The 27,708-nt window shown below is 43.1% G+C and overlaps 1 protein-coding gene across 6 annotated transcripts; it reads left to right on the top strand.

Annotated features, from left to right (window-relative positions):
• Positions 1-1,090: 1,090 nt before the first annotated feature.
• Positions 1,091-27,708, top strand: LOC124144423 (peroxisomal targeting signal 1 receptor-like). Of its 6 annotated transcripts, none has more exons than XM_046513807.2 (17): positions 1,091-1,156; positions 2,295-2,416; positions 4,367-4,411; positions 6,815-6,850; positions 9,673-9,796; positions 10,871-11,051; positions 13,665-13,809; positions 14,711-14,830; positions 15,944-16,059; positions 17,124-17,175; positions 17,696-17,839; positions 19,682-19,752; positions 20,820-21,005; positions 21,938-22,019; positions 23,553-23,639; positions 25,499-25,656; positions 26,801-27,708. In XM_046513807.2, the coding sequence occupies exons 2-17, from the start codon at positions 2,321-2,323 to the stop codon at positions 27,000-27,002; spliced, it is 1,845 nt and encodes a 614-aa protein (XP_046369763.2). In that variant the 5' UTR covers positions 1,091-1,156; positions 2,295-2,320; the 3' UTR covers positions 27,003-27,708. The 6 variants fall into 6 exon arrangements, with proteins under 6 accessions (XP_046369763.2, XP_046369767.2, XP_046369764.2 ...); XM_046513808.2 differs by having other exon boundaries at positions 1,127-1,176; XM_048402805.1 differs by lacking the exon at positions 1,091-1,156 and adding an exon at positions 1,215-1,237.

Raw genomic sequence — 27,708 nt, 5'->3', positions numbered from 1 at the left:
GTGCCAGAAGTAAGAATCTTGCAAGTCTAAGAAAAACGAAATGGCAGTTGTCAACCATTAGAACGTGTCTGAAAGTTTTATTCAAGAAATAAACGACTCGTGGTCGTTGTTTATCGTACAATAAAAAGCTGCAAGGAGAATATAGCATTGGGGTGCCGCCAAGAGTGGTTTATTCTCCCTGCAGTGTTTTATTGTACGATAAACAACGACCACGAGTCGTTTATTTCTCACATTGGATATCAATATACAGCCACTTTAATGACGATGATGATGATGATGATGATGATGATGATGAAATGTCCAAGCTCTTAAAAAAAATCTACCCGTATTTATATAATGATGACTCTAAATCTAAACTCGGCAGTGTCGGAAAAGTCCATTTTATGCACAGGTGGGTATTTTCCGCATATTCTCACAATCCTCACGTCGAGGGGGGGGGGGGGGGGGGGGGGGGGGGGGCACAATCAGCCAGCTAACACGCAGTCATCGTCTAAGGAAAACATCGAGCGATCCCCGAAGGTTTGAAGAAAGAAACACGTGACCTAAACTGTTCCAATGATATGAAATTCCCATCCTTCCAACAACACCAGTGTTATAACTACCAGGTAGGACTTCCGGGTAAATAAACCGACCGACGTCAAATAAGCAGCGCTTGGAACGAACACTTTCTTATCTTAAGTCTGTCCTTGCGACAAGCATTTGATATTCGGTACATATAGTTCTATCCGGATTTTCGACAGGTTAATTTGGAGTGACAATTTTGGACTCACGTTGACAACCATGTACTTTCCACTAAGCCCATGTATATTTTCTATTTGGTCATCCAAGGGCAGCGGTTCCTTTCCAATGTATTTCAGCAGACGCCGATAATCATAAAATAGTATATTGATAAGTGGTATGGAAAAAAGTATTTCATTATGATGTTGCAAATTGGCCAAACTTTTAGGCGGACCACACCTTTGCTACTTCAATATACTTATCAAAAATAAGCATTTAAGACAATTCAATAACTACTTTACTAATTCTTGGAAATGCGTTTCAATAGGAGAAAAAAAACATTGGGACTATTTTAATTCAAAGGTGAAGGACACCGGAAATAGTAAACATCATAAGTCAGGGATGTACTTCGGCCAAAAAAAACACATCAACTCACAAGGTACAAAGTCGTCAAAACACGTAATTATTCAAACGCAAGGCATAACATGCATAGTTTTCAAAATCGAGACCTTCATTTTAAGTAGGTGAATTAGTGAAACTGTTTTGAAAAGCAAATAAACGAAATAAAACAGATTTCTTCCAAAGGGCACGACAAACTGGCCTGATCATGATCAGACTGCTTCAGTCGGACTGGAAGAATTACGGAGAAGCAGTTACCAGAATTGTATTGTCCCGATGCATGCACGTTGCCGTATGTTACAGTGAAGGTGTCCCCGATAATTAATTCGCCTCCATTTATTTTTCTATTCCAAAACTCATTTATGATCCCAGTGGATGGATGGACCTGTGAAGATCGGGATAGGATACGTCTTCAGTAACCCATGCTTGCTATGTAAGGCGACTATGCTTGTCGTAAGAGGCGACTAATGGATCGGGTGGTCAGGCTCGCTGACATGATAGATGCATGTCATTGTATCCCAATTGCGTGGATCGAGGCTCATGATGTCAATCACTGGATTGTCTGGTCCAGACTCCATTTAGAGACCACCGTCATATCGCAGGAATATTGCTGAATGCGGCGTTAAGCATAGGTTGATGAAGACCTATTCTACCCAGGATCTTCACGCATGTATACACATTGCACACATCTAGCAGATAACTTGTAATCTCTAACTTCTAACAACTCTGAGGCCCCATAAATATATTTCTTGTTTCCCTGACCCTCACCTGACCCTAAAACAAATTGGCTCTGCCATAAATATTTTTTACAATGTTTTTTTACATGCTCATTTGATTTAGGTGCCACATGTATGGAGTTCTTTTCCCTTTTTCATTTTGAAGTTGCACATTTTGATGTACAGTAACTTATCCGACCAGCAATGACATTTTCGTGATGTTTCTTCATAAAGGACAAATAAATTCCTTATTCTTGAAATCATAGTTTTCATTTAGTACAATCCGTATTAAGGCTGGTTTGGTCTGGAAATCAAACCTACTATTTTTTATTTTTGTAATTAATAAGCAACAAGAAATATTATGTGACCTAATATTGTAATATTGTTTAGAATTGTTAATGAAACTATTTATGTTTTCTTGACTTTTCATGTCATTTTAGAAATTACTTTTTCTAATTGCAGGTTTTTTAATTTCAAACTGAAGCAAGATGGCTGGACGTGGACTGGTTGATGGGGAATGTGGCGGAAGCAACTCCCTCATGAAGTTAAACTCCCATTTCACTCGGGATCGGGCATTTAAACAAGTAAGTACATTTGTAGTCATGTGATAAAACAAAATGTAAGGTTAGGTACCAGGGAATCACTTTTGACGTGATGCAGTGTTTGAAATTAGGGCATCCTGGAGTCCTTTTGGTCCTCTATGGTACTGTATTCACTGTAATAAGCACTCTGGGTGTTTAGAAAAAAATGACAAAGGGGGCAGTTTATTCAAACTCAAACGTTGATAGTGAAACATTTTTGTCATAGTAACTAGGCAAATATATACCCTTCTACATCACCGCTGTGTTGTCTATACACAAGGAAATACTGACTGCCATTTAAATGTTTAAGCTTAGTATGGGGTGCTTCCACCAGTTCTGTCCCCGGCGTCTGCCATCTCCTCCTTGTCAGTCAAAGATGATGCGTCTCGGACAGTTTCCTCACCCAGTGTGCCCGTGTCCGAGCCTACGTTAAGCAGCCAGCAGCCTTGGACGTCCACATGTTTTCTCCAAAGCCCACCCCTGCTAGCTCGGCGACCTGAACCTTCCTAGCACTTCCTGACTGTCAGCTGCCAGTCGCCTAATGTCCCAGGCTCCGCCAGGCGATGTGCCACTCCACGATCTACAGGTGGCAGGCGCAGTTCCATTGAAGAAAAGCAACTCCATATCAACAACCTCGAAATTCAAGGTGGTCAATCTGGCAGTGTCACACTGGGCCGAGCTCCTTTACATGTCACATCTCGTGATCAAGTCAGACAATCTATCGGTCATGTGGTATATCAATAGGATGGGCTCCACCAACTCGATGTTGCTCCTGTCGCTGACACTTGACTTCTTCCCGTTGATGGCCTCCCAGAACATTCTGGTCCAAGTGAGGGACATACCCCGGATCCACAATCTCATAGCCGACCTCCTCTCCCAACCAGACCAACTGTCACCAACAATGGCGTTACCACCAATGATTTTCCAGTGGATTTGCCACCTTTACCAGACGTCAACCTCTTCTCAAACAGGTTCAATACTCGGTCCGTCTCTCCATCCCGAATCCTCAGGCACCGGACCCCGACACTCTGGACATCTCATGGGAGAACCTCAATGGTTACCCCTTTCCCCTGACCGGCTTTCTACCACAGGTCATTCAGAAGGCTACCAGGTTGGTCCCTTGGTCCTGGCGCAACAATTGCACACCAGCGCAGATAGGTGATACCGATGCTCCGTATCCTGTATGTACAGAATAAATATTGCAATTGTTGCTCCTTTGTTTATTGTCTTTATAATTCAGGTTCCCAGATTGAATACCCTGCGGAGGAGGAAGTGACATGTATGGAGACTCCAATCTTCAACATCGATGTCGCCACAAGTCCTTACTTGCTCACCTCTGCCTTGTGCACGTCATGTCTGGTTATTGGTGCATTGATTCTCTTGTGGATATTGTCGATCGTTCCTCTTCTTGAGTTAGTTGCTTCAATCCCTCAGGCATGGTTGATAGCTTCGACGAGGCATTAAAAGAGATGCCAGGCTAGCTCAGCCTATTGTTCATCAGAGATAGTGGTGTGATTCGTCTTGTAGGACTGATTGTCTGGAGGGAGCTCCCTTCCAGATCGGTTATAAGTCGTACACCAGTGCCGTAGCCAGCCTGGGGGGGGACTGTAGCCCCCCCGTAAAAAAAAGTTAACTACGGCCTTGTACGCTGAATCAATCTCTATTCAAGCTATGCAGACGTTCGTGTACGGGATTACAGTGCGTGGTGATGCTGTGAGGTGTTCAGGTGAAATGTTTTAAGAAGCTGGAAACTTTGTTCAAACCCGTTTCCACATAAGGGTAGAAGAAAGAAGTAAGAAATGCATATTGTGAGATAGGATAAAGATATAGATAGCATTGAATTAGTGATTTTCCTTGAGGACTACCACTTTTACAGTTAGATAGATAGCAACACTGTAGTAGACTAATGAAAGTATGATTTATTTCTATCCCTAATATGTTTATTTTTTCCAGGAAGGTTTTCGACCTCCAGGGCAGGGGCCTCCAGTTGGAATCCAGGTATATATAGTCACCACCATGTATTGTTTTATGTTCATATACTTTATGTCTTTTCAAGGCTGTGAATTGCCCAGTTATCTAAGGTGCCACAAGATACTGAGAGTTGTGTCCCTTAGTAGTGTCAGGATGTGCTGTTTGTGGATTTAGGTCTTTTAGCTGACAGGCTGTGCTATACCATAACAATTGTCCTCAGCTGCGTTAACCAAAACCATACCAAATAGCCTTGTACTATTCTCAGATTTCATCACTTTGTTTATGTTTATTTGTTGTTTCACGCCGCACTCAGCAATAGTCCAGCTATGTGACGGCGGTCTGTACATAATTGAGTCTGGACCAGACAATCCAGTGATTGACATCTACGCAATTGGGATACGATGACATGCATCAACCAAGTCAGCAAGCCTGACCACCTGATCCCGTTAGTCGCCTCTTTTGACAATCATAGTCGCCTTTTAACATTAGTTAACATTCTAAGCAAAGGTGACTGTGCTTGTCGTAAGAGGCGACTGTCGGGATCGGGTGGTCAGGCTTGCTGATTTGGTAGATGCATGTCGTCGTATCCCAATTGCGTAGATCGATGCTCATGATGTCAATCACTGGTTTGTGTGATCCTGATCCAGTTATTGACAGTATGGCATCATATATATCAGGAACACTGCTGTCTGTGGCTCAAAACAACAAACAAATAATGGTACTTGATTCATTTTATTAAAGTCCTACAAAATGTGAATATTTCCAATTGATATTCCCTCTTGGCACTATAAATATGTGAATGAGTGAGTGAGTGAGATTGGTTTTACGCCGCTTAAAGCAATATTCCAGCCATATCCTGGCAGGGGACACCAGAAATGGGCTTCACATTGTACCAATGTTGGGAATAGAACTCGGGTTTTCAGCATGACGAGCAAACGCTTAAACCGCTAGACTACAACACCGCCCTCACTATGAATAAAAGAAGGAATGTTAATGGTTATGAAACAGGTATCAAATGTATGATGTGTCTTTTATCATTTGTGTTATTTGGGGACACATGATCTGTAGTGCTGCAAGTAAATGTGCAGAGTTGTGCCCCTTAGTTGCCAGGATCCGCTGACCATAGCATCAAATTATTTAGTAACCTGATTATGATCCTTGGACTTCAGCTTGAATTCTTTATGCAAGCAGTAAACATCTACGATCTGCGCCACATTGGGTGTTCCCCTCTCATTAAGCTGACACACACTGACGTAACTCAGGGAGTTCAAATCACGCCAAACAACCCGGGTTCGATTCCCCACATGGGTTTGATGTGTGAAGCCCATTTCTAGTGTCCCCTGCTGTGATACTGCTGAAATATTGCTAAAGTGACGTAAAATCATACTCACTCACTCACAGAGTTCAAGGCAATGTGACCAGCTCCATGGTGTAGTGGATAGAGTGTCTGCCTGGAGAGCAGTGGTTCGATCCCCGGCCACGTCCTACCAAAAGACGTTAAAGATGGTACTTGTTGTTACCCTGCCTGGCACTTGGCATTAAGGGGCTAAAACAAGGAATGGTTGCCTCGTAGTCAGTATACTGTGTCTGAATGGGGTATCCATGTCAAACTCAGCATGGTATCTCATTGGGCTAGAACTATAAAATAGGTATTTGACCAGACTAGTTCAAACAGCCACACACATGTGGATGAAGGGGTATTGGGGTAGCCTCGTGGTTAAGGCGTCGGCTCGTCACGCCGAAGACCCGGGTTCGATTCCCGACATGGGTTCAAAGTGTGGAGCCCATTTTCCAGTGTCCCCAGCCGTGATATTGCTGGAATATTGCTAAAAGCGGCGTAAAACTATACTCACTCACTCGTGCATACAGGTCGCTGTATAAATGTCATGATCTTGGACGCCATGTTCAACCCCATTTCACAATGCCTCATATCAATGCTAAACCAGGAGGTCGGGTAGCCTAGTGGTTAAAGCGTTCACTCGTCAGGCTGAAGACCCGGGTTCGATTCCAGACATGGTTACAATGTGTGAACCAATTTCTGGTGTCCCCTGCCGTGATATTGCTGGAATAATGCTAAAAACGGCGTAAAACTATACTCACTCACTCGTGCATACACGTCGCTGTATAAATGTAATGATCTTGGACGCCATGTTCAACCCCATTTCACCTCGCCTCATATCAATGCTAAACCAGGCGGTCGGGTAGCCTAGTGGTTAAAGCGTTCACTCGTCACGCTGAAGACCCGGGTTCGATTCCCGACATGGGTACAATGTGTGAAGCCCATTTCTGGTGTCCCCCGCCGTGATATTGCTGGAATATTGCTAAAAGCGGCGTAAAACCATACTCACTCACTCACTCAATGCTAAACCCAACCCACTGTGTAATGTGTAATGTGGTGACAGCTAACATGGCTTCTGTGATTGTTTTCAGGCTGGGAAACCCTTAACTCAAATAAGTCAAGATGAGGTGAGTAATTTGAATATACCAAACAATGTACTCAAGACCCTTCTAGGTTAAAACTGCTGTCAAGACTGTTTGCACAACAGATTTTAAATGCTTGCATTATTTTATTTTCTGATACATCATGTTCAAAGCGACTAAAATGGTAGCTTATTCGACCTAAATTTCAATTTGTCTACTGTCTAAAATTCAGAGGAAGCCAAATGACTACCTTGAAAAATTTCTAGTGGCAACTAAATTCTATTGCTTTGCATTTGAAGACACAAAAATGAATAACAGCTGATTGTGGAATACATGTCTGCTGATAAGTGTACTCGCGTATAATACCTCCTATAGTTGACAACAATACATATATATTATTAGACCCGTGAAGATCCCGGGGTAGAATAGGTCTTCAGCAACCCATGCTTGCCGTAAAAGGTGACTATGCTTGTCGTAAAAGGCAACTACCGTATATCTCTGTGTATAAGGCGAGTTTTTCGTGCCTAAAATGAGGGGGTTAAGAAGGGGGGTCGTCTTATACACGGAGTCGAAGATCTCACATTTTTTTCCACTGGCGATGTCAACCGGCGTCCGATAGCCAGCCCAGCATTTGACAATGAAACTTTGCATTTAGTCCTAAATAACTGTTCCAATAACTATTTCCATATATAAACTCTTATTACATACTCTTATTGGCCAAATTTCACATTTATAGAATAGAAAAATATAGACACTTTAATAAAGCCAAACAGACTGAATTCTATACGAAATGGGCTCCTTATGAAAACCTTTTGAAAATATAAACACTTGCTATTCCAAAACTTTACTAAATATATATCCTGCATTCTGTCTTCATAAGTACTAAAGCTTCTAGTGAGTGTGAATGTGTGTATGGATGTGTGTGAATGATATGTACTTTCTTAAAAAACCTTGGTCATGTATCTTGACTCGTACCAAAACATGATGTACTTTTACCAGGAACAATAAAAAAAAAAAAATAAAATAAAAAAATACATACATAAACATGATCTGTATCTCTTTTCCTTGCATAAAGTTTAATAATTTCTGCAAATAAAGTTGAAATGACCCTCGCCTCGATGCAGATTGTCAAACCACCTGACACGTTAAAACAATCAACATCCGTGAGTAGAGATCCGGAAGTACCGGTAAGCATTTGCATATTGCACATGTGACCTAACATGTGATAACCGGTGAAGCTGAAATCAATTCCCGCTGTTTTTACAGTTGTATTAACAACTGTTGGAGACGGTGTGTATAAGTGATTGTGGAACGAACACGCTGAATGTGAAGCAAATATAAGCCTAGTTAGTTCAACATAGTTAATTGGCGATTAAATTACTCACCATTGTCTCTTATATGTTATTACTTCATAAATGAATTTTATTTTACGGGCACCAATTTGGTGTTGTACCGTGTAAACACAAAATGGCGACGTGTGCTGGAGTTACACACGCGACCTATCATTGTAGAAAAAACAACACAACATATTTTTATTGCATATATAAGGTTTGTGTGCGCACTTGTGATGTGCTTCATTCTAGATCGCCTTATACACGGAGTATAGGATTTTGGGTTGATTTTGAAGGCGTGTACAGGGGGGTCGTCTTATACGTGGGGTCGCCTTATACACAGCGAAATACGGTAACGGGGTCGGGTGGTCAGGCTCGCTGACTTGGTTGATGCATGTCATCAATCCCAATTGCGTGGATTGATGCTCATGATATTAATCACTGGATTGTCTGGTCCAGACTCGATTATTTACAGACCGCCATCATATAGCTGGAATATTGCTGAGTGTGGCGTTAAACAACAAACCAACAAACCAACATATATATTAATGTATGTTAATTAGTATTTTAGCTCATTGGACAGACTAGTGTTATGACTTGTACATATTATAATAGTTATTTGACAAAAGGTAATTTCAAACGCTTTTGGCTACCTACAATATTGTCTTGACTTCTTGATTTTGCCACTGGCTACCTGGAAAAAAATACTTGTAGCCATATGGCTACTTTGTAAAAAAATTAACTTTGAGACCTTTACTTTTCCTAGTTTGTAATTGACATTAAGTTCAGATTAGTTTATAAGTGCTGAAATCGTATCCCCCTAGTGACTGGGTTGTTATTCAGCCTTGGGACCAATAATGTTTACAGGTCTTTACAGTGTTGTCACTACCTCTAGTGTACAGTACATACACCCTGTGTATTCAAAAGAACCAACTTGTCCAATGGTAGATGACCAGAAGGTGGAAACATGAATACGTACATAAACCCAAAACACAAGTGTCAAAACGTGTGGTGTCACCCTGGGCAAGTGACATAGTTCACATGTGCCTCTGTTCACCCAGCCGGGAATGGGTACCCAATATGTGACGTGGATGTAAAAAACCTTTAGCGCCCGTAGGCAGTTTGGGTTGTATACTCCCCAGGGAGTTGAGAATGATAACTGGAATGCAAACGCATCCACTGGTCAGGGAACATATGAAACCACATTTGAGTAGATACTAGTATCTATCTACCTGTGGTATATAAATGTATAATAATAATTGTCTGGTCCAGACTTGATTATTTACAAACTGCCGCCATATAGCTGAAATATTGCTGAGTGCGGCGTGAGTGAGTGAGAGAATGAGTATGGTCTTATGCCGATTTTAGCAATATTCCAGCAATATCACTGCAGGGGACGCCAGAAATGGGTTTCACACATTGTACCAACATCAGGAATCAAACCCGGGTCTTCGGCTTGACGACCAAACGCTTTAAACACTAGGCTACCAGTCCGACCCAAAAGCAGGTAGATCTAGTGCATGTCGTGTGTTTCAGCTGGTGAATGAGTTCATGATGGGGCATCAGACGGCGATCGCCCCCCAGACTTTCCACATGAGCAGCCTACTGCAGGAGATGAGGGAGATCGAGGAGTCGGAGATGAAGCACATGCCACACAGAGGTGAGGGTGAGGTCAATCACGGGGATTCTGGGCAAGACTAGGTCCCCCGAGGTGAGGGTCAGGTCACGCACAGGGATTCCGGGCAAGACTAGGTCCCCCGAGGTGAGGGTCAGGTCACGCACAGGGATTCCGGGCAAGACTAGGTCCCCCGAGGTGAGGGTCAGGTCAATCACGGGGATTCCGGGCAAGACTAGGTCCCCTGAGGTGAGGGTCAGGTCAATCATGGGGATTCTGGGCCAGATTAGGTCCCCCGAGGTGAGGGTCAGGTCACTCACGGGGATTCCGGGCAAGACTAGGTCCCCGAGGTGAGGGTCAGGTCACTCATGGGGATTCTGGGCCAGACTAGGTGCCCCGAGGTGAGGGTCAGGTCATGCACGGGGATTCTGGGCAAGACTAGGTCCCCGAGGTGAGGGTCAGGTCACTCATGGGGATTCTGGGCAAGACTAGGTCCCCTGAGGTGAGGGTCAGGTCATGCAGGGGGATTCTGGGCAAGACTAGGTCCCCCGAGGTGAGGGTCAGGTCATGCAGGCGGATTCTGGGCAAGACTAGGTCCCCCGAGGTGAGGGTCAGGTCATGCAGGGGGATTCCGGGCAAGACTAGGTCCCCCGAGGTGAGGGTGAGGTAAATCACGGGGATTCCGGGCAAGACTAGGTCCCCTGAGGTGAGGGTGAGGTAAATCACGGGGATTCCGGGCAAGACTAGGTCCCCCGAGGTGAGGGTGAGGTAAATCACAGGGATTCTGGGCAAGACTAGGTCCCCCGAGGTGAGGGTGAGGTAAATCACAGGGATTCTGGGCAAGACTAGGTCCCCCGAGGTGAGGGTGAGGTAAATCACGGGGATTCCGGGCAAGACTAGGTCCCCCGAGGTGAGGGTGAGGTAAATCACAGGGATTCTGGGCAAGACTAGGTCCCCTGAGGTGAGGGTCAGGTCACACACTAGGATTCCGGGGCAGACTAGGTCTTAAGAATGCCATGCTTGTCTCCCTGTTGGGATTCCAGGGAAGACTAGGTCTCACAAACAAACAAACAAACATGTTGTTGTTGTTGTTGAAGCTCGACTTTCATTTCCATTAAGCTCCTGGAATAGCTGAGTTGGCATCTGACGCCAACTGGGCAGAGGAATTCCTGTCGACGGAGAACATGGCGGCATCAGGTGGTGATTGGGTGAGGGACTTCCAGGCAGGGCAACAGGCGGCGGCGGCGGCCGATACCAAGTGGGCTGAGGAGTACCTCGAACCCACACAAGATAAAACATGGTACGTCAAACTGACCTCCTGGGTATTCCAGATTAGGTTTGGTCCCGAACATCACGTGCTTGTCATCTGCGATGACTTAGTGGATCTGTGGGCTTGGTGACTTGGTGGATAAAATGTCAACATATGTATGTAACATGTCAGTTAATAATAAAAAAACTGGATTGGTCCAGACTCAATTATTTACAGGCTTCTGACATATAGGTGGAAGGTGGCTGTTTCGCAGTGGAATGAAAATAAATGCTAAAGTTTTCTATTCACCTTTAAATATCCCACAAATACATTTTTATCCCCCGCCCAACAAAGTTTGCGGGGGATATAGAAACAGGCTCCGTCCGTCCGTCACGTTTTGTTTCCGGAGCATAACTCATAAACCGTTCAATATTTTTCATGAAACTTTGCAGGTTTGTCAGGTACATGCTGAACAAGTGCCTTTTGCTATTTAGAAATTTTAGAAATTTTTATTTTTTACGTTTCCATGGCAGCAAGATGGACGTAGGTTTACAATTTCCATGACAAGTTCAACCTCGGTTAAAAAAGGTTAGGGTTTGTTTAGATTTAATTATGCCATAAATTCTGCAACAGGGGCTGGGGATATAGCCACGTTAGTGGCAAACTCTTGTTACATACTTGAATTGAAGGCAGAACACGACACGAAAATAGTAGTATTTCCTTTTCAAAATCAGTCCGAATATGACTGAAGGTTAAACTACAAACAACGATGCCATGGCGACTATGATGAACACATCAGTCTATCCATGTGTTCTACTGTCTAGTCACTACAATGGTTGAAGCTAGACTCTTAAAGATCAACCAGCATGCTTATATACGACAAACATTCAGGAAAGCATGTGCATTTTAATGTTCTCTCACGACAAAGTTCATTTCCTGAAAGCAGATATAGAAACAAACAGTCACTGAACAGTTATCCTAAACGTTCATCTGATACACATTGAAATCACGTGCTCCTCAAAGTTCAGTCCGCAAAGTAAATGACATTGTTCTTGTATTTGAACTACACAACCCATGAACAGTTCTTCAGTCCAGTGGCTGACTGCGACATTTAAGAACAAGAAAGAAACAACATAAAACTGACATACCATATTCGACATAATAAGCGTTCAGGGCGCTCTCAAAATTAGAAATACAGTGCTCTTATTAGAATATAAGTTTGGTGAAAAAAAGTTGAAAAGAGTTGAAAGATTGTAAATTTCTAGGTTTATGTACCTGAAATGATACAAAAAATGTCTGTGCGTATTATACACGACAGATATTTTTCCAGAATTTAATTGCCCATAATTAAGGGTGCATATAACACTAGAGTGCATCTTATACACAAATAAATAAGTCTTGTGTACATTGATCAATCGGAAGAGGTGTTAATTGGGATTAACTAGCCAATATATTAGCAGATATCACTGTGGCGCTTATTAGAGCGTGGCGCTAATTAGAGCAGGGCGCTTATTACGTCGAATACGGTAATGAAAATGTGGGCTCAATCAGACATAGCTGCAAGTGGTCCTAAAATTTCCAACACACAAACCCTTAACCATTATTGTGCCCTCCTTTGGGATTAACTTGAAGTAGTGTCAATAAGGTCTGCACACATATCAACAAACTATTTTTGTTAAACCCCACATCATACCCTGATTGTTCCTCACTCTATCATCCCCTGGTTTGGTTGAACAGTTACAGTATATACACTCAGCTATGATTAGTAGTGGGTTGATACACCGATGCATCGCAATTTCTTATTTCTCAATACAAGTATCGATCACAATCGCACACTAAGTAAAAAGTATCGATTCTTACCTTAAATGTATTTTTCAATAAATGTTACATCAAACACTAATTATTAATGAAAATGAGTAGTGAAATATTTTCATCCATTGCGCCATATGACACTGCCAACTGTAAATCATCAGTGTGCCAGGTATTTGGCCATCCTGTCAATGAAAAAGATGGCTTAGGAACAACAGATAAGAGCACATGCATGTATCATGATACGTATCAGATCGTGAGCAAGGTATCGTGATAAATATCGGATCGCACAGTTGATTTATCGTCCCAGCCCTTGCTATGACACAGGGTAAAGATTTCTGATTATAGTATTCAGTAGGGCTGCAGCGAATACACTATGAGGCGAATGCGATTCATATCACGAATATAGAGTAATGAATACGAATATTAATTCACGAATACAATAACAAGTCAGCAGTTGATGTATTATTTGTTATATTCAGTGAAACAAAAGCAACACAAATTATTTGACATGGTTTGTTAATTATTAACATATTATTCATTGATATACTGCACCTATCCAGGTGCTAGTATCTGTTTAAATGCAACAATGACCAGTGACCACAATACTGTCAAATGAAATGTTATAAGAGTGTTGTCTTTCACGAAATCTATGAATATAATATGTTCTTATGGATATTTTTAGATACAGGGTATGTAAATGAACATGACTGCACATTCATGAATATTCAATTCTATTGGTCACGATAAACGAATTCAATTCATGAATGGATACGGTTCGATTCACCGAATACGCGAGTGAATCGTAACAGCCCTAGTATTCAGTTCTCCCGGTGTCTGTTGTTTGGTGGCCAGGTCGGAGCAGTACGAGCGAGAGCAGCTTGACGACACCAAGTGGATTGATGAGTATCAGTCTGCCAACAGTCAGGGTGCTGATTTAGAGAAGACGGCCAACGATCTGATCGGCTCTGTTGATGATCCCAAGTTCACTAACTCTGAGGTAAAGATTGTACTAACATATTTATCACCCCAGTGTTTGGCGAGAGTGTGAGTGAATGTTATGAATACACAATGCTATTTAGAAAGTGGTCAAATGTAACAAATGTAATATTTAGGATAACACTTTCTTAGTGAAGTACAAATTCTAGTACTTTTGGGGGTTGAGTCCCATCTTTCGAATCCACACTCTCACTGAGGCACCTTATCGCCAGCACACAAAGTCAGCGATCTAACCCACTCAGCCACCGAGGCTTCCACAAGAATGAAAGTCCGACAACTGGTGTTATAGATCACATACTTTGTGTACCCCTCTACCAGTTGTTGGACAAAATTTTGTGGTTGCTTGAACTAAATATTTGTACATTTTTCTCACTTAAAAACTTCTCATTCCTACCATCATCGAGCCCAAATTTGTAGCCTCTGCTTGTGAGGAGTTATCTCCCTTTCACTTAAGTCAAAACTTGCCCCATGTTAACCGAACGGAACACTTTGATTTATTATTTTATTGGTGGTGTTTTGTTTCACTGTTATTTGTTTTATACCTCATGTCAAGAGGTCAAATCTGTTTAATGACACTGAAGGACGTTTTTACATACAGAATTAACTCTCAATCATTCATAAGCACTCTCTGATCGGAAGATACAAAAAGTAGGATTTTGTTTACCTGTTTGAATCCGTCCTATCTTTGTGTACATATTGATGGTTTGATAATAAACATAGAATATTATTTAATATACAGCGTGGTAAAAGAGGAAGGACTAAGGATTTCATATGCACAATTTCATAACTGACCAAAGTTTTAAATTTTCCTTGAATCTTTTAGGACCTGTTTTAAGGATTTTACCAATATTCTTGAGTTGACATGAAGTCTCGTGCTGTGAGTTTAACTGATCTACTTCCAGTTCATGAAGTTTGTGAAGCGTATTGGTGATGGGGAAATTACAATAGAGGATAATAAAGTGCTACAGAAAACACCAGGTCAAAGGTCAGATGACTGGGCGCAAGAATTCTCAGCAGGGCAGGTAGGGAGATCTAGCATGGGGCCATGGGTCAAATTCTGTCAGCTTATTTCAGATCAAGAAGTGGACATGCATTGATTAACCAAATATTTGTTCAGCTTCTGGCTTTTTTTTTGCTGTTGTGTGGTAGCTGGAGATGTCTCGTCATGGCAGGGCTGGCCTCTGTAAAGCTTGTCTCTGTAAGATTGGTCTATGAAAGACTAGTCTCTCTTGCTGGTTTTAGGCTGCGTTAAGGATTAGGTTGCTGTTATGTGGACAGTATGTTCTGTTTTCAATTTGTCCTCAATGTGAACTTTGGGAATGGCATGAGTCTGTTTATGTTTGTTTGTTTGTTTGTTTGTTTGTTTGTTTGTTATTTAACGCCTCAGCAATATTCAAGCTATATGACAGAGGTCACATGAATACGGTGTTAGCGTTGGGCGTCTCAACATGCGTGATTCCCGTGCACCCTTTCGAGTTGAGTTGATTGGTTCAACTGTGTCATATGGCCCTGTGATGCAGGGGTAGCATTATGAAGATGGCTGTTTCAGTGAATGCTCGTTCTACCCGTGACGAACAGGTCTGGTTGTTGATGAAATATAGTGATAGCTAAGTAGACAGATTTTTTATTCATGCACTGATTGTCTTTAAATGTTATATCCAGTTATGTATGACTGTTTAATAATCTCATACCAACTTTGACTGGAGTAGGTCCGATATTTTCATATATTGTAGTAAACGTCGGTACCTTAAATTACCTCCCAGACTATACATATACTATTCATTTGAAATAAGAAAAAAACATGACTTTAGCGTGTGTCACCATCCTCGGTTTGTAAACATGGTAAATTGTTATTTGAAGTGGGCCTATTGCCTTCATAATAAATAAAGATATTGATAAGATAAGACTTAGTCATCCTTTCTCTGCTGGGCCTATCCTAAACTGTCCTTATGTAACTCAGATAATGCCCAGCTAGCACAATACTTGACTGCTACCATGTGTCTATCATTATTGATCCTCTACTTACACTGTTTACCATGGTGACTGGATGTCCAAAAGTTTTCTTCTTGTCAGTGTGTGGTGTCATATTTGTTCTGATTGCAACAGTTGTTTTGATTGGCTGTTCTATTCTCCAGGCAGGGGCTTCAGTGACTGACAAGTGGGCAGAGGAGTTCACAGAATTTTCAGCCACTCACGCTGAGCCTGAGGCCTTCTGGGATAATCTTCAAAAACACTGGGAAGACGTTGACAGGTAGCAAGTGTACAGGCTGTGCTTGATGTGTAAACAAGTGTACACTGTAGGACCCGAGTCATCACTGCCAATTGAGTCATCTCTTTATTCCAAACGTCTTTTGCAAATTAGTTGCTTGAATGACTGGAGGCTGCGGACCCCCTTTGGTATGGGGGATTCGGGGTTCTGTTTACAGGGTAATCAGGACTCATTATTGTGGTACAATTAACGCCGTACATAAAGGTTTCCTACATAATATTGTTTCACTAATTTATCTTCATATTGCACCTGACCGCCTCCGTGGTCTAGTGGTAGAGCATCCGCCCGGAGAGTGGAAGGTCTGGGGTTTGATCCCCGGCCGCGTCATACAGAAAGACGTTTAAAGATGGTACTTGTTGTTACCCTGTCTGGCGCTCGGCATTAAGGGTCTAAAACAAGGACTGGTCGGCTCAGAGTCTGAGTGGAGTATTCATGTTAAACTGCGGCATGGTATCTCAGTGAGCTAGCACTATAAATCGGCATCAGTCCAGACTAGTACAAGCAGCCACACATACACGTACATGCACGTCGCTATATAAGTGCAATAATCTTGGACGCGACGTTAAACCCAATTTCACCTCACCTCATATTGCACCTTTTCTTAATGCTTTTGAGATTTGTGTTAAATAGTACTCTCGATTTATGGGCAAACATTGACACTCAGTGAAAAATTTGACGGTGTTCAGGATTATGGTGGAGAAGGGAGTTGGCACCCTTAACTGTGTGATGGATAGCATCATTAGGGATCAATATTTTATTTTCTTAGGAATTTCATTTTGTGGTAGTGGGTGAATGGATGTTTGAATTAACCTGTGTGAAAGATGGAAGTTTATAGAGACAATCATTTCAAGTATGGCCACCACAACAGCCATCTTGAAACCTTGAAAATGGCTAATGCAGTAGTGTTGGTTATGAGCAACTCATTCACATTTAACTTGTCTACTGTCACAGAGCTATTTAATGAATTTGACAAAGGTTACTAAACAAGCTAAGCATCTATGAATGCATGTAGCTATCATCATCATCATCATTGTTGCATGTTGCAGGAATGACAGTCAGCCCTGGTTGACGGAGTTTGAGCAGACTGAGCCATACAAGGTAGGAGACAAAACTATGTATCCTGAAGGCATGATTATCAAATTACATTTTGTATTTTCAAGTTACAATTTCATACTTGTATTTACTGGGGATACGGCTGTTTATCACTGTATGTGTTGTCAATCATTTCAGTTAATTCAAGTTCTTATTTTTGCATTCTACATCAAAATGTTTATGGTTTACATAATGTTTACAAAAAATTACACAGGGTTGGTTTTCAAAATGAAAATAAAAATATAACATTTGCTAAGTCATATCTTTAAAGCATCACAGGTAAAAAGTAGGGTTGATAAGCTTTTGATAAAATAAGGTATATAAGTAATGTAGGGTAAATAGTTACCTCCTTCATGTGGATGTACATGTACTTTGGACTCTTGGTTAAAATAATTTTCAGTGTTAGAAAAAGAAACGTTTGATTAATGCCACATATGATAATGTTTTGTATGAGGATCTGAAAAACAGGTCATACAAAATCACATTTAACGCCTTTTTTTTTTAAACTGTGATTGCTTTGTTCCAGAACTACAGTTTTGAGTCTGAAAACCCTCTGCTGGAGCATCCGAACCCCTTCACAGCCGGGCTGGAGAAGCTGGAGCAGGGAGACATCCCCAACGCCGTGCTGCTGTTTGAAGCCGCCGTCAGGAAGGATGACTCGCACATGGAGGTAGAGGAGACATGTTGTTGCCACATATGTTCCCTGGCCCCTCCCCTGGGGGTATTCTAGGGGGCCTAGGCCTCCAGCTCTCATGACACACTGTTACACCCAGGGTTCCTGGCCCCTCCCCTGGGGGTATTCTAGGTAGTCTAGGTCTCCAGCTCTCATGACACACTGTTACACCCAGGGTTCCTGGTCCCTCCCCTGGGGGTATTCTAGGGGGTCCAGGTCTCCAGCTCTCATGACGCACTGTTACACCAAGGGTCTCTGGCACCTCCCCTGGGGGAGGTCAGGTCTCCAGCTCTCATGACACACTGTTACACCAAGGGCCTCTGGCCCCTTCCCCTGGGGGGAGGTCAGGTTTCCAGGTCTCATGACACACTGTTACACCAAGGGTCCCTGGCCCCTCCCCTGGGGGAGATCAGGTCACCAGCTCCCATGACACACTGTTACACCCAGGGTCCCTGGCCCCTCCCCTGGAGGTATTCTAGGGAGTTTAGGTCTCCAGCTCTCATGACACACTGTTACACCCAGGGTTCCTGGCCCCTCCCCTGGGGGTATTCTAGGGATTCTAGGTCTCCAGCTCCCATGACACACTGTTACACCAAGGGTCCCTGGCCCCTCCCCTGGGGGTATTCTAGGGAGTCTAGGTCTCCAGCTCTCATGACACACTGTTACACCAAGGGTCCCTGGCCCCTCCCCTGGGGGTATTCTAGGGAGTCTAGGTCTCCAGCTCTCATGACACACTGTTACACCCAGGGTCCCTGGCCCCTCCCCTTGGGGTATTCTAGGGAGTCTAGGTCTCCAGCTCTCATGACACACTGTTACACCCAGGGTCTCTGGCCCCTCCCCTGGGGGTATTCTAGGGGAGTCTAGGTCTCCAGCTCTCATGACACACTGTTACACCCAGGGTCCCTGGCCCCTCCCCTGGGGGTATTCTAGGGAGTCTAGGTCTCCAGCTCTCATGACACACTGTTACACCCAGGGTCCCTGGCCCCTCCCCTGGGGGAGGTCAGGTCTCCAGCTCTCATGACACACTGTTACACCCAGGGTCTCTGGCCCCTCCCCTGGGGGTATTCTAGGGAGTCTAGGTCTCCAGCTCTCATGTCACACTGTTACACCCAGGGTCCCAGGCCCCTCCCCTGGGGGTATTCTAGGGAGTCTAGGTCTCCAGGTCTCATGACACACTGTTACACCAAGGGTCTCTGGCCCCTCCCCCTCCATTGGGGTTATCTGTGGGGGCCAAATCCTCAGTTCTCCATTGCATTCTTTGTTTTGTTAACAACTTTACATAATCCTGCTACTGATCCTGAACTGTGATCCGATATTGTGACCAACCATGAGATATGGGACCTTATGGGTGAAAAGTCACATTTTGACTTTACTTTCTATTTTAGAGGCGGTCAGGTAGCCTGGTGGTTAAAGCGTTCGCTCGTCACGCCGAAGACCCAGGTTCAATTCGCGACATGGGTACAATGTGTGAAGCCCATTTCTGGTGTCCCCCGCCGTGATATTGCTGGAATATTGCTAAAAGCGGCGTAAAACCAAACTCACTCACTCACTCATTATATTTTAATACTATCGCATCTACTGAACACAAAAATACAACTCACAAGCTTCAGTTCATATTTTTTACAGAGATACATGACATCACATATCTCAGTCTTCAAGTAAGTTGAAATCAAATGTCTTTATGACGTCATAGCACAATTACATCCCAGTACCAATAAGTTCCTTTTTCTACTTGTGGGTGACATTTGTTGTGTTACATTTTCTGAACGTAAGATTGGCACATTTAATGAACTTCATTCCAAGTGCTACCTGCATCACTGGATGTTTTATGTGCTCCAGGCCTGGCAGTACCTGGGAACGTCACAGGCTGAGAATGAAAATGAACCTGCGGCCATAGCAGCTCTCAAAAGGTGAGAATAGCCAATTATTTGGTGTGTGTGTGTCGGGGTTGGGGACGCTGCTGTCCCAATTGACATACTTGATGTGACCCAGTCATCGAAGGCGCCACAATTTTCTGTGCAGAGTTGTGTCCCTTGGGCACGCCAGAAACCTATGATTGTGGGTTTGAATCCTGGTTTACCCAACTTATGTTTCTAGGTTTGTCAGCATCATACCCGTGCTCGTGGGTTTCACCGAAGTGTTAACGTCTGAGACCTGCATCACTTCAGACTTTCCTCCCACATTAAGCTGACACGCTGCAATATAACTGGAATAATGTTAAAAGCGATGTTTAACCCAACTCACTCACTCACTTACTTGGATGATGCAACAAAATCAACAGCAATTGATGGATCTACTGTATTTCCCAGTACAAGACATAGTGCTATCTCACAATGCAGTCTCAACACTAAGACTATCGTAACTTCCATGCTTTAACATAGACTCATAGTGCTAACGTATCTATGTGGAATAGCGCCAATCTCATATCCTTTACGCGGATACAATACCTTTCTGTGTGAAGATATGACAACACCTCCATGGAAGGTCACTTCAGGTGAACCCTGAGTGAACTTTGACCTTTGACCCGTCTATTTGATGAATGTGTGGATTCTTGAGCCAATCAGATGTCAGCTTTCTAAAATGATTTGGTTTGATTTCTTTACCACCTTGATTGGGAAATTTGATCTTAGCAAACGAGAACACCTGAATACACAATTATACCCTCCATAGTACACTCATTTGGGTGTGGATGCCATGGTGCTCAGAAATGACAGGATATGTGAAATATCCACAACAATATAACAGAACGATTTTATTTTTTTGCATTTGGAACTGACTGTTTATATTCACTAATGAGATACAGGATTCAGATAAGAATTTCGAAGCCTTGATGCTGACTGGCTGATCAGAATTTTAGTGAGATGGGGAACTTTTGGCTTTGGACTTGACTCTCCATCTGACATCTGTGTTACGAGTGACATACTGTTGTGAAAGTTGTTGACCTCCATGTCACCCACTTCCTGTTTGTGCTGATCAGGTGTTTAGAGTTATCTCCCACTAACCTGACCGCCTGGCTGTCACTGGCTGTGAGTTACACCAACGAGTCCCTGGGGTCCTACGCCTGCCACGCCCTCAAGTCCTGGCTCAAACACAGCCCCAAGTATGCCAGTCTGGTGCCAGGGCCTCTGGGGGAGAAGCCAGTCACCTCGTCCTTCATGTCAACGTGAGTCACCTGCATATAGGGGGGATGGGGAGGGTTGGTGGGGGGAGGGTGGACGTAGGCCGGTTGTGTCATTGTTGATGTTATGTGTTCTTGCTGTGTTTTACATCAGGACCAACTAATTCCCATGCTTTAAATTAGATTTAAAGATATAGGAAACAAAAGTCACTTTGTTAACAAGAGTTTTTTTTCAATAGAAATAAGTAGTTGTTTAGTATTAACCTAACTTTTTTTCAGATATTGATATGTCAGTGGGCTGGCACTATAAAATCATTATTAGTCCAGACTAGTACAAGCAGCCACGCATGCACGCACACGTACACATGTGCATGCACATCACTATATAAGTGCAGTAATCTTGAATGCGATGTTAACCCCATTTGACCCCACCTCACCCATTATCTAACCTAGGTCTTCAGCAACCCATGCTTACCATTAAAGGCGATTATGCTTGTCGTAAGAGGCGACTAACGGGATTTGGTGGTCAGGCTCGCTAACTTGGTTGATGCATGTCATCGTATCCCAATTGCGTGGATCGATGCTCAGAATGTCAGTCACTGGATTGTCTGGTCCAGACTCAATTATTTACAGACCGCGGTCATGTAGCTGGAATATTGCTGACTCATACTTGTTACTTATCTCTACTCATTTCGAAAATGTAGGGGTGGGGGGGGCGGTCATGTAGCCTAGTGGTTAAAGCGTTCACTCGTCACTTCGAAGACCCGGGTTCGATTCCCGACATGGGTACAATGTGTGAAGCCCATTTCTTGATTTCACCCAAGCGATATCTCCTGTGGGAGCCAGTTGTGGATGATATATGATTTTTCACCCCAAACAAGAGAGTACTACCAGACATTACATGGACTATTTTTATGTACAATCTCAATCTGAAATGACGTGGTGTTCGTCTCATGCACACTGCCCTGTCTCTGCAGCCAAGACTACGAGGACGTGAAGGATCTGTACCTGAAGGCTGTCCGCATGGAGGACCGCGGCAAGATAGACGCCGATGTACAGGTGACGCTATCTTACTCACAATCACAAGATCAAACCGTAGTAAGAAATGACCTTCACTTCGTGGGAGTTTGCTGGAGTATGAACATACTTGGAGTGACGGCTTACCATTGTTTGTCTCAGTCGTTCATACTCTGATGAAATCTCACAAAGTGAGAGCCAATTCTTAGTTGTATATTATATGGGAGTTTGATTTTATAGAAACAAGCATCAATGTGATACATATAATAACGAATGGAGTGGTCGGGTAGCCTAGTGGCTTATGTGTTCACTCGTCGCGCCGAACCACCCGGGTTCTACAGAGTAACCATGGTAACCCTCTCTGGAGTCAAGGTCAGAATAGGCCACTATAAGAGCTGACTAAAATAAGGATTAGGCTAAAAAAAAGAAATAGTCTTGATTCTCAGGCACAAAGCCACACGTTTCATTTATATTCCCGTTTTCCAAAAAATAAAGTCCTTAAATATTCCGAGTCTCGAACACACCACCCTGGCAGTAACATGCTACAAATTCATAAAAACAATGTAGCGTGCAGTTACTTCCCTTTACCTGCGCACTGCTTTACTGTGCATCAAGTGTTATGGTCATGGCAGCAATAGGAGTTTGTGTGCTTGTTTTGCTGTTTGCTAATTTGGTAAATGAAAACATGAAATTTATAATAAAATGATGATTTACAAAATCAATGGTATTTGTGTACTGGATGCCAGACGATGTTTCATATGCAGATATTTAAATTACATGTGTATTTGTCTCGTGAATTAAGCAGGAAATAGCAATTTCCTAGCTGTTTACACATTTTCTCCCCGCTCTAAGGGTGATTCTGTATAAAAAATGGCCATTATAACTGAAAAGTAATTTCATATGAATTGATAGTAAGACCAAAGACGTAGCTATTACCACTGATGTTCGTTTAATGGCGAGTTCATTGTGAGTTGATGTGATTTGCCGATCAGATCATACACAATTTTGCCGAAATCAATGTAAACAAAATTGAATGAAATCTTGGAGAGAAGTAATATATGACCAGGTGTCTGGTTTCGATAGAAGTATACACAAGTTCAATTTTGTTCTACCTGTCAGACTGTCAGTAACTAACCAGAGTTGATTATATGCAGGATCCCGTGATATTGTTGGAAAAATGCTGACTGGGACATTACAGCTAGGGCTGGGACGGGTAACTCGGGTCAGGTGGGCCCTGAGTAGGACCCCGGTACCCACTGGACTACCCGGACCCGGTCGGGTAATAGGGGGTTTGGTACTCAGGTAGGGTCGGATGATAGGGGGTTTGGTACCCAGGTAGGGCCGGATGATAGGGGCTTTGGTACTTGGGTAGGGTCGGATGATAGGGGATTTGGTACCCGGGAAGGGTCGGATGATAGGGGGTTTGGTACCCGGGTAGGGTCGGATGATAGGGGTTTTGGTACCCAGGTAGGGCCGGATGATAGGGGGTTTGGTACCCGGATAGTAAATTTGGACTTGTCCCAGCCCTAGTTACAACATTCACTCAGTCCATGTACCAAGTATTCTGTGTTCCAGTGTGCCCTGGGCGTCCTGTTCAACCTGAGTGGGGAATACAACAAGGCTGTGGACTGCTTCCAGGCGGCGCTGCAAGTCAAACCCAAGGTCAGATATAAAACAACCAAAGTCTCCATAACAGTTGGCACAGTCCGAGTTGTGTGCAGAGTTGTATCCCTTAGGCATGCCTGTTTTCGTCAGTTCAGATCCCAGATTCGCCCTGATTATGTTTCTTGGTTCAACAATACCTGTCGGGGTTCACTTCAGGTTTTCTTCCCACAATAAGCTGACACCTGAGATGTGACTAAGACGCTATTCAAAGAGGCGTTATACCCAACTCATTCACTCCCTATAACACTTAAGAATACTGCGAAGCCCTTTAGGATGGACAGAACCATTCCTGGTAAAATATCCTAAACATATTTCAGGATTAACACAAATTCTAGCTTACCAATCATGACTTAATATCAGTAAACGTAGCCGAGCCGAGGAGTTATTTTTCAGACATTACTGGGTACAGGCTAATATAGTTTGACACTACTTACTCCAAGCTTACACCAGGCCTTTTGAGGTATGATATTCAACATCAGTGATGCCTTGTGATAATTAAATCCTTGAACCAGGCACTGAATTTTTGTATCTACTGTGGGCAAACTTCTCATTATTTTGTCAAGCACATGTTAAAGCCCCATTGTTCTCTTGTGTCAAGTCCTGTGGGGTTCCAGGTCAGGGCCTCATCCTTGTGGCCATAGTCGACTAACATGGGACTGGGTAGACAGGCTCTCTGAGGGTCAACACAACCTGATGGGTCAGACTGATGCTCATGTTATCAGTGGGGCGGTCGGGTAGCCTAGTGGTTAAAGCGTTCGCTCGTCACGCCGAAGACCCGGTTCGATTCCCGACATGGGTACAATGTGTGAAGCCCATTTCTGGTGTCCCCCGCTGTGATATTGCTGGAATATTGCTAAAAGCGGCGTAAAACCATACTCACTCACTCACTCATGTTATCAGTAGTAGTGGGTAGGGGTGTCACGATAAATTGAAATATCAATATATTGCTATTGGTAAGCACTTAAAGTCAATAAATCGATTGTTAAACCGATCAATAGTGTCGATTTAAGTTAGGAATATCAATAGTTTTGATTGTATTTACCATATCTATAAAATACATGCCAAGCTGTTCAAATTTGTTTTTCTTTTGATCATGAGTGGTTGTAATTTACACATGGTAATGTGGAAGTTTCTTTTTCTTAAATTATTAGGGTAAAGAAAAAAGAAATCAGTCATATCTCAAACTTTACTTTTTATTTGTTGTTATGGTTATCACATTCAAAGGAAACTTCAGTTCCAAGGTTTAATTCTACTCTAAAATCCATCTAAAATGATACACTGAAAACTATCGATAGTTATCGCAATAGTTGCTTGCAATATCGATAGTTATCACAATAGTTTCTTTCAATATTAATAGTTATCGCAATAGTGATTTCCAGACCAATAGTCATCCCTAGTAGTGGGACGATGCACCGATGCTTTGGTGGATCGCGATTGTTTACTTCTCGATACAAGTACTGACTCTTACCTTCACTGTTTGCTTTAATACCTGTTACACTAAATGCTTATTAGTAGTGAAAATTAGTAGTGAAAACGGGGCACGGTGGCCCAGTCGTCTAAGGCGCCGCAATTCGCTGTGCAGAGTTGCGTCCCCTGGGCACGCCAAAAACCTATGATTGTGGGCTCGAATCCCGGTTCGCCCCGATTATGTTTCTAGGTTTGTCAGCACCATACCTGTGCTCGTGGGTTTCACCAAAGCAGTAAACATCTGAGACCTGCATCACTTCGGGCTTTCCTCCCACATGAAGCTGACACGCGGCGATATAACTGGAATACTGTTAAAAGCGGCATTAAACCCAACTCACTCACTCACTAGTAGTGAAAACAACATTCACTCACTCACTCTTGTATCCCAGGATGCCTTGCTGTGGAACAAGCTGGGGGCTACTCTGGCTAACGGCAACAGGAGCGAGGAAGCGGTGGAAGCGTACCACAATGCATTGCAGCTGTCGCCCGGCTTTATCCGATCTCGGTATAATCTTGGCATCGCCTGTATAAACCTTGGTGCTCACAGGTAGGTCTGAAGGGTTTGAACACAAATTTTCTGTTTGCTCAGGTTGATATGAAAAATACTCAGGACTGTCTAATGATAAGTCATTGATTTTGACAAAAGAAACGCATGTCTTCCACGGGAAGAAGTAATAACAGCAAACATTGGTCTGTGGCTGCCTGACACTATTGAACGTTAATGGCTATTCATTATCAGACATCCTTATGCTAGATTCAATTGTAGCCTTCCTTGACATTGTCGAAGTGAGAATATATCGGCCAATCATGTGTTTTCGGACATCTTATGTTTTCGGACGGTCATGTTTATCGAGTGTACTCCTGCTTTAAGAGGGTCATGTTTATCAAGTGTACTCCCGCTTTAACGAGGGTCATGTTTATCGAGTGTACTCCTGCTTTACCGAGGGTCATGTTTATCCAGTGTACTCCTGCTTTAACGAGGGTCATGTTTATCGAGTGTACTCCTGCATTAACGGTGGTCATGTTTATCCAGTGTACTCCTGCTTTAACGAGGGTCATGTTTATCGAGTGTACTCCTGCTTTAACGAGGGTCATGTTTATCCAGTGTACTCCTGCTTTAACGAGGGTCATTTTTATCGAGTGTACTCCTGCTTTAACAAGGATCATGTTTATCGAGTGTACTCCTGCTTTAGCAAGGGTCATGTTTATCAAGTGTACTCCTGCTTTACTGAGGGTCATGTTTATCGAGTGTACTCCTGCTTTACTGAGGGTCATGTTTATCCAGTGTACTCCTGCTTTAACGAGGGTCATGTTTATCGAGTGTACTCCTGCTTTACTGAGGGTCATGTTTATCGAGTGTAATCCTGCTGTAACGAGGGTCATGTTTATCGAGTGTACTCCTGCTTTAACGAGGGTCATGTTTATCGAGTGTACTCCTGCTTTAACGAGGGTCATGTTTATCCAGTGTACTCCTGCTTTAACGAGGGTCATGTTTATCCAGTGTACTCCTGCTTTAACGAGGGTTGTGTATTCAGATGATGGCTTGATTTTAAGATAAAGTTGCCTTTTAAAAGTGAGAGATGTTTAACAGTTGTTCATTAAAGAGAAAATAATGAATTCACAAAAGCTTATTAGAGCAGGGTGCTTATTATGTCAAATACGGTAATTCCTAATCCTTTTTCTTTTTTCAGAGAGGCAGCTGAGCATTTTTTAACAGCTCTGAACATGCAGCAGCAGAGTCGAGGCCCAGATGGTCCGGAGTCTGTCATGTCCACCAACATCTGGTCAACTCTTCGAATGACCCTCTCTATGCTCGGCCGACCTGACCTCTACAACGCCTGTGACTCAAACAGTCTGGACGTACTGAACAAAGAGTTCAAGATGCAGTCATGACCCAACTTACAGTTGCAGGAGAGTGCTACCACCAACTGTCAAATTGCCGAACAGGAAACTCAGTCCCTGCCGGAACTACTTTCTGATGTGGATAATTTACCAGGAGTGCTTCGGCTTATCTTCTGCTGAGATTAACAACTTCTGATGAACATGATTCCATGGATATTTAACTGTCAGAAACAGAGAAGGGCTAAAAGTCAGTGTCTATGGAGATGCACGCTGCTGGTTGATGGAATTGTTTAATAGTGCCTTTCTGTCTAAAAGGAAGGGGTGACTATGGAGGGCATTGTTACTGTTGCAATTGTTTTGTGTTAGTTAAAACACGACTTGTGATACTGTTGCAATTGTGATTGGGTTGGTATTAACCCCTCTTTGAATAGTATTGTTATGTTACGGCTTGTCAGTTTGATATGGGATGAAAGCCCAAAGTCATGCAGGCTTTAGACATTTACCAAGCATGGGCATGGTGCTGACAAAGCAAGAAACATGGTCTGGGTGAATGTGGGAATCATAAGTTTCTGGCAAGGTGAATTGCAATGCAGTGTCTAGCAACTGGGCATTCACTATCACTTCACTATCCCGGATAGAATAGGTCTTCAGCAATCCATGCTTGTCTCCCTGTGAAGATCCGGGATAGAATAGGTCTTCAGCAACCCATGCTTGCCATAAAAGGCGACTATGCCTGTCGTAAGAGGCGACTAACGGA

The sequence above is a fragment of the Haliotis rufescens genome, unplaced genomic scaffold (assembly GCF_023055435.1).
Source record: "Haliotis rufescens isolate VD_foot unplaced genomic scaffold, xgHalRufe1.0.p SCAF_29, whole genome shotgun sequence".
NCBI classification, from domain to species: domain Eukaryota; kingdom Metazoa; phylum Mollusca; class Gastropoda; order Lepetellida; family Haliotidae; genus Haliotis; species Haliotis rufescens.
This window is presented reverse-complemented; position numbering and strand designations above follow the sequence as displayed.